The sequence below is a fragment of the Adelges cooleyi genome, unplaced genomic scaffold (genome assembly GCF_023614345.1).
Source record: "Adelges cooleyi isolate 19-005CV unplaced genomic scaffold, UGA_ACOO_1.1 ACOO_flye_CR_arks_rails_tigmint_CR_PRNA_250, whole genome shotgun sequence".
Classification (NCBI taxonomy): Eukaryota; Metazoa; Arthropoda; class Insecta; order Hemiptera; family Adelgidae; genus Adelges; species Adelges cooleyi.
Genome location: NW_026095916.1, coordinates 150529 through 157325, shown reverse-complemented (window position 1 = coordinate 157325; position 6797 = coordinate 150529). Strand labels below are relative to the sequence as shown.

Below are 6797 nucleotides of genomic sequence, written 5' to 3'. Positions count from 1 at the left end.
CCATCAGTGGTAAAGTAATTTTAGAATCCAAATTTGCAATATACATAATATATTGAATAATAATAATATTTAATGAACATATAATACATGTATTATTATTATTTTGTTCTAAAATTCAATTGAAAATATTTCATCGTCTCCTCGTCACTCATTGTCTGGAGTACTGCCGTCTGCTTCACCGCTACACATCTTCCCCGACAGACTGTCCAGGATACGGTTAGATGGGACGGTGGGCCAGCATTTCGCGCTACTGGCTTGCACCGTCACCGTCGTTCCCGAGTTGTCCCTTCGTTTCCATCGTCTGGATTACTACTTCACGTCTTCCTCAACGGGCCGGCCGGACAAGTTCGGGATGCGATTGGACGGAGACAGTGGCTGCAGCATCTCGCGCTACTACAGCACACGTGTCCGCCAACGGCTTCGCCGACTTGCCGGCCACAGTTTATCGGCTGGAGTACTATTGAAAGTTGTCCTACTCGCTTTCTTCGCTTTCTGACTGGTACGACGTTGGCCGTCTCCGCTTTGTTGACCTGGGTTGCTCATCATCAGAGTCTGAACGCGGTCTCTTCAGACCTGATGATGAGCACGGCTGCGGGTCGTCCGAGTCTGACTCAACTGATCGGCGTTCGTTGACAGGCGGGCGAATGGCGCTAAAAGTATTACAGTATGTATTCCAGTTGTTTTCCAATACTATTTCTCGGATTAGGTTATCTAAGTCGTCATCAATGATAACAAAATATGATCACCCAGCCGGAAGGAAATAAATCATTTTTTTGATGTACACATTAATTTACATGATAAGCTATATGGTGCACAAAATATGAAAAATGTAATACCAAACGGTCGGTCGTACTTACTTGAAATATGCAAGCCTTGCATCGAAGCTGTATGTGGGCATGAAGTTCCGGGAATATTCGTCGTCGTCGTGGATTTTGTCGGTTTCGTCTGTCTCAATTGACTCGTCATTGTTGTCCTCTGTCTCTCTGTCGTCGGTTTCATCTGTCTCAATTGACTTGTCATCGTTGTCTTCTGTCTCTCTGTCGTCGGTTTCGTCTGTCTCAATTGACTTGTCATCATTGTCCTCTGTCTCTGTGTCATCGTTGTCCTCTGTCTCTGTGTCATCGATGTCCTCTGTCTCTTTGTCATCGCTGTCCTCTGTCTCTGTGTCATCGTTGTCCTCTGTCTCTGTGTCATCGCTGTCCTCTGTCTCTTTGTCATCGCTGTCCTCTGTCTCTCTGTCATCGCTGTCCTCTGTCTTTCTGTCATGGTTGTTGACAAGTGGCGGAACAGCACTATTAAAGTATGTACTCCATTGTCTAATGACTTCCAATACTATTTCAGGTATATAGTTATTTAACTCGTCGGTGTTTATGTCAATCTCATCGTCCGTGTCTCTATCTCTTGTGTCTATGTCGCTAAAACGAATTATACATAAAAAAAAACAATTGTATTATTAACACTAGCTGTTGTTAAACTCGACTAGCCAGCTACTATTTTGTCAAGCTTTAGTACTTGTATATAAGGCGTTCTGGAAATAACTCTTCTTCGTCGTCCGTCAAGAAGTCTTCGTTTATGTCTGTTATATGATCAAATAAGAATTTGGGTGGATCTCTTTCTAACGGTGCCATTTTAGCTAAAAAGTGACAATATTTTCTAACTTAGTCCTATGACAACATAAATAAAATACTGTGTTTAAAAAATAAGCTCCGAACGCATATCGCGTGACTTTGATTTGAGACAACTCTAAGAATATTATATGTACATATTGAAAAACATATTTTATCTTTTAAAAAAAATGTACAAGTTTTAAAAGTGAAAATAATTAGTTATTTAGTTTATTAAATTGCTTTTGGTAAGATAAAATTATCAGCTTTTCTTTTTCAAAATTCCTTCAGTAATAAATATTATTAAAACGCCGGATCAAGAAAGCTACAATATACAGCCGACGCATGTTGTTAAATTAATTTTTTTTACTAACTAAAAATGCATTTTTTTCTAAAACAGTTTTTAGTATCTATACTAACAACAGAACACTTAAATTTCTATGACTGTTAGAGTTTTATTAAATAAGTACTTCCTAAAAATCTAAACCTAGTCGTACGAACACATATCATAAAAATGTGTATCATAGAAATAATTATTAAATATAAAAACGTAACGAGAAGAGAAAAAAAAGTATGTGGACACTATTGTACTAATTGAGAATAGTATTTTATCTTTAGTTTATAACATCATCTTATATATAAGAACTTACCTGTAATCGGTCAACGTTGTATAAAAAATCAAAAGAATGAAACTTAATAAATATATAAAAAAAACAATGAAATAAACAAAAAAACAATTAACACAAAATACAAAAGTGTTACAAGTAAATACAGAATGTAAATATACAAAAATAATAAAAAATGTAGAAAAAACTGAAAATAATTATGCAATAAAAGTGTAAATAACAAGAATAAGTAAGTATAAGTTTGATATGATAATCGAAATAAGCTTTTTGATTTAACAGAGGTTGGTTAGAATAATTCAAAGTGTTAATCCGGGCTGTCAAGATCAAAATGCGAAGAAAACCGTGTTGTTTATAAGGTACAAGACAAAAATTGCCTTGACGACCAAACGGTGAAATTATTATTAAAAATTTTAATGTTATTTTATCTAAAAAGTGACAATATTTTACTTAGTCCTAAGATATAATTAAAACACTGTGTGACTTTGATTCGAGATAACTTTAAGAATATACAAACATAGGTATTCGAAAACATATTTTATCTTTTGAAAAAAATGAACAAGTCTAGATTTTTTTTAGTACTACCAACAGTACACTTAAGGTTCTGTGACTATTTATAAACTGTCCTATAACAATAAAGAAATACTAGCGAGAACCTTTGTAAGACCCAACAATATAAGTCTTTTGCGGTTTTTTTTATGTTAAGTTAAATAAGTACGTCCTAAAAAACTTACCCTAATCACAGGAACACAAACAATCATATAAATGTGTATAATAATAATAATTAGTGAACGTGACGAGATGTAGAAAAAAAGTATATAGACACTAATATTAATTGAGAATAGTATTATACCATTAGTTTATAATAACATCTTATATATTAGAAGTTATCTAAGATCGGGAAATGTATCGTCAAAAAAAGAAAGAAAATTAACAAATTAACACAAAAACAATTACTTACTTACCTGAATACTAATTCGGAACGCTATAGTTTTGTTGAAGACAATATCCAATATTGTTAAGTTTCAATTAATAATTTATTGTTCCAAATAACACAAAATAATTATTATGGAAAAAACACAATTTTATAAAAAGTAAATGACTTTAAATAATAGCAATTAGTTACATATATTAAATAAGTCGCTATAAGAATAGTTTAACCAAATTATTTTCACCAACAAAGTAAGTTTAATAGATATTTCATCGTTTAGAAGGTCGGTTAGGTTATGCAATACAATGCACAACTTTTTTCCTGCTCTTTGGTTTGATTTGAAGTGTTGATGGTTTTATAGCTTTAAGTCTGCCGATGACGTACACCATAACCAAAAGTTCATACCTGTCAAAATTGCCTGTCAGAAATGTTTATCAAAATATAGCCGTTTTTTAGTAGTTTCTCTCGAAAGCATTGTACTAATTATAATGTACCTGGGGGATGTCGCTAATGGGCCAGAACCTAACATTTGAGCTCAGTGTATCATAATTTTAGGTAACATGGTACAATAGTTAATAGACAGATTAAACAGTTTACAGTTTAAGTTTAAATCACAATCCTTAAACCACATATCGTCATCTGCCATCCCTACCATATTCTCTGAGCATCGCCCGGCGATTGGGCTATCCTCTTGATTTTATGTCGAAATTTTATTATTTGATATAAAACGTAAAACAATCCCATCTATTTGTGTTCTCTCGCTTGAAAAGTACCAAAAAAATGCCCATATATGGTTAAATTTTCATTTTCTGGCATCAATTTTGACATGTATGAACTTTTAAGTATGGTGTATGTGTTCAATAGACTAATGGCAATAATACCATCAGAACTTCAGAACAAACTAAGGGGAAGGCAAAAAGTTATGCATTGATTTTTGTACAAGTGTCAAAAGAAAAGTATTTTGTGTGTGAGTAAGCATAAGTCGTTTTTCTGTACAAATAACACATTAAATCTTGGCGCGCTTAATATCAGCAGACAGGCCGTGACTTAGCGGGTACAACGAGGGGTCGTGCGTCTCTTTAGCTGCACTCCCTGCCGGGTTAGAGCCCTTAAAGGGCAAATTTGGGAAATTTTCCCAGCAAAAGTCGATTGTTGAATTGCATAACAACAACCGTCGACGGACGGTTATCAATACTTAGCAACCGCGAATAGGATGACTATGACGATGCGACTTTTGACGGCGACACATTTGATATTTTGAAAGACCAACAAATTTTGGACAATGGAAATTTTGGAGATAATGATACTGGAAATTATGCTAATGGCAATACCGAAGACATAGGGCCGGTGACATATTGTTGGGCGTATGTGAACCCGGTAACTTAAGCATAATTATATATTTTTTCTATTTTGTTAATTGAATATAACATAAAAATGATAAAACAAGGAAATTATAATTTTTTTTTTTAACGCAGGAGATTTCATTGATTTAACCCAAGACAGCGATGATGGAAGTGAAACTGAAAATAAGAAAATTACCGAGCACAAAGAAGATGACATCAATTCTTATGATGTAAGTTAGAGATTATTCATTGATTTTCTCAAAATTGAGGTAATTTTATAATCTATGATTATATCTGTCCTATATTTCTATGTTATTAAATTGTTTAAACCCTTAGCCCAGTATTTCTATTAGTTACTATTGGTCAATGTTCATAATAGTATAATAAAATGTAAAACTTTTTATGTTCTTGTTAGAATCCAGTACATTTTGATCCAGCCTTTTTTCAAACACGCAAAAGGAAGGATGAGAGAATTAATGTTATGAAAATTATTATGATTATAAGCTTAATCATTTTTATCAAATTTATATTTTTGTTAAGACCAGTTGAACCGGTTGTAAAAAAAATACACGTTGTTAACTCTAAAGAAAATAATTTTGTAGATTTAACACTTGATAGCGATGATGAAGGTGAAGATCCGAAGAAACCTGATAAAATACACGAATTAAACATTGAAGAGAAAATTACCATCAAACAACCTGGTATGGAAGTTGAGTTCAGACAAATATCGAGAACCTAGACAAATTGTATTTTAATAATACAATATAGGCCAAGGCCCAGTGACATATAAATTTATGTAACTACTATTATAACTACTTTTGTTTTATAAATAAGAAAGTTATGTTGTCTGATCTTTTAAAATTATTTTGTAAAGCTAAATAATTTAAATGCATGTATGTAGATGAATTTACTGTGGTTTTGAAGTTATAAATGTAACTTTTCTCTATTTATAAGTAAAAACTAATGGCCCATTGGTTAAGAAATTGGACATAATTGACAATGGGAAGTAAAACAAAGTATACTTTACCATTATATGTAGGAAGACAATTTTTTATTCGAAAAAATTGTAAAACAATCATTCAAATAGTTTTCAAAAAAATAATTCGAATGATTTTTCTACTTAAATAAATTGTACACAAATTATTCAAAAAACGTTTTATTCGAATAAGAATCAGCAAAACTCTGATGTACGTCCTCTTTTTTCCCTTGTCAGTTTATTCATTCATTTTATAAGTCACGGTCGTTTTCCGTACTGGTGTACAAAAACAACGCCGCGCCGTTCCTTATACCGACCTTAGAACATTCCGGCGTTGCAGTTTGCCTATACAAAACGCCGTAAATTCAATAATTCCACCAAACCACACGTATACCATAAACAACATTATTACAGTCATAGTAAACGAATAGATTGTTGAAAATTCAAACACTACAATGTATTAAAATTGTTCGTCTACATATATTTTATGAAATTAAAACTTTTATGTTCGTATAAGGAATGAAGGTTAACATTTTCAAAGTATTGAAAAATATTGATAAAAATTAATAACAAAACGAGCCGCTAAAATTAATTAAACTAATCTTTTACAGTTAAATTTCTTCTTTTTTGTGTTTAAAATAACGACCATATTAATAACTTATGTATGTCTATATTATTAATGATGATTTTAAATTGATTAGTGGTTTAAATTTGACAACAGAAAAATAAAAGTTGTCACAGTGTCAAACAAAGTTTTACAGTAGCGGGATATTGTTTTAGTCAATAATAATAATAGTAAAATATTAAAATTAAAATATTAGAAACTTCAAATTTGGTCTCATAAAAAGTTAGGTAGAAAAAGGCGAGTAAAAAAAAAACCAGTACATTGGGGTCGTGGCATAAGTGATTTTATCCGAGAGGACTAGTACAGTAGAGTATAGGCTTAATGGAATCAAAACAATGAGGAAACGGAGAGGTCACAGGTCTACAGGAACTATTATAAATAAAAGTGATAAAATTGAATAAAATCACTTTCAAATAAACGCTTTGATGCTTATTGGTAAATACAGAACCTCAGTTTAAAACTTTCTAACTTAACTGATTTATACTGTGTTTGGTTTGGATTGTACTGGCTAGAAAATACTAACTACCGATTTGCATCGAAGCGTTTTTTCGAAAGTGATTTTATCACTTTCAGATTTAAAAATTCCTGTAAATCTGTAACCTCCCCATCCCCACTATGCTCCGATCCAACTATGCTCCGTCCCCACTATGCCCCGACCTCACTGTACTGTTTTTTTTTTTTTTTGCAAAAACGTA

The 6797-nt window shown here is 32.4% G+C and overlaps 1 protein-coding gene across 1 annotated transcript; it reads right to left on the bottom strand.

Moving 5' to 3' along the window:
* Positions 1-472: 472 nt before the first annotated feature.
* On the bottom strand, positions 473-1628 carry LOC126837548 (aspartate and serine-rich protein-like). The gene is made up of 3 exons (XM_050571486.1): positions 1513-1628; positions 858-1415; positions 473-650 (listed from the first exon to the last, which is right to left on the bottom strand). The coding sequence occupies exons 1-3, from the start codon at positions 1626-1628 to the stop codon at positions 473-475; spliced, it is 852 nt and encodes a 283-aa protein (XP_050427443.1).
* Positions 1629-6797: the final 5169 nt, after the last annotated feature.

Coding starts and splice junctions, on each gene's coding strand:
- LOC126837548 (XM_050571486.1), bottom strand. CDS start 1,628: ATGGCACCGTTAGAAAGAGATCCACCCAAATTCTTATTTGATCATATA. Junction 1,416..1,512: donor CCAGAACGCCTTATATACAA/GTACTAAAGCTT, acceptor AATTCGTTTTAG/CGACATAGACACAAGAGATA. Junction 651..857: donor GCAAGGCTTGCATATTTCAA/GTAAGTACGACC, acceptor TAATACTTTTAG/CGCCATTCGCCCGCCTGTCA.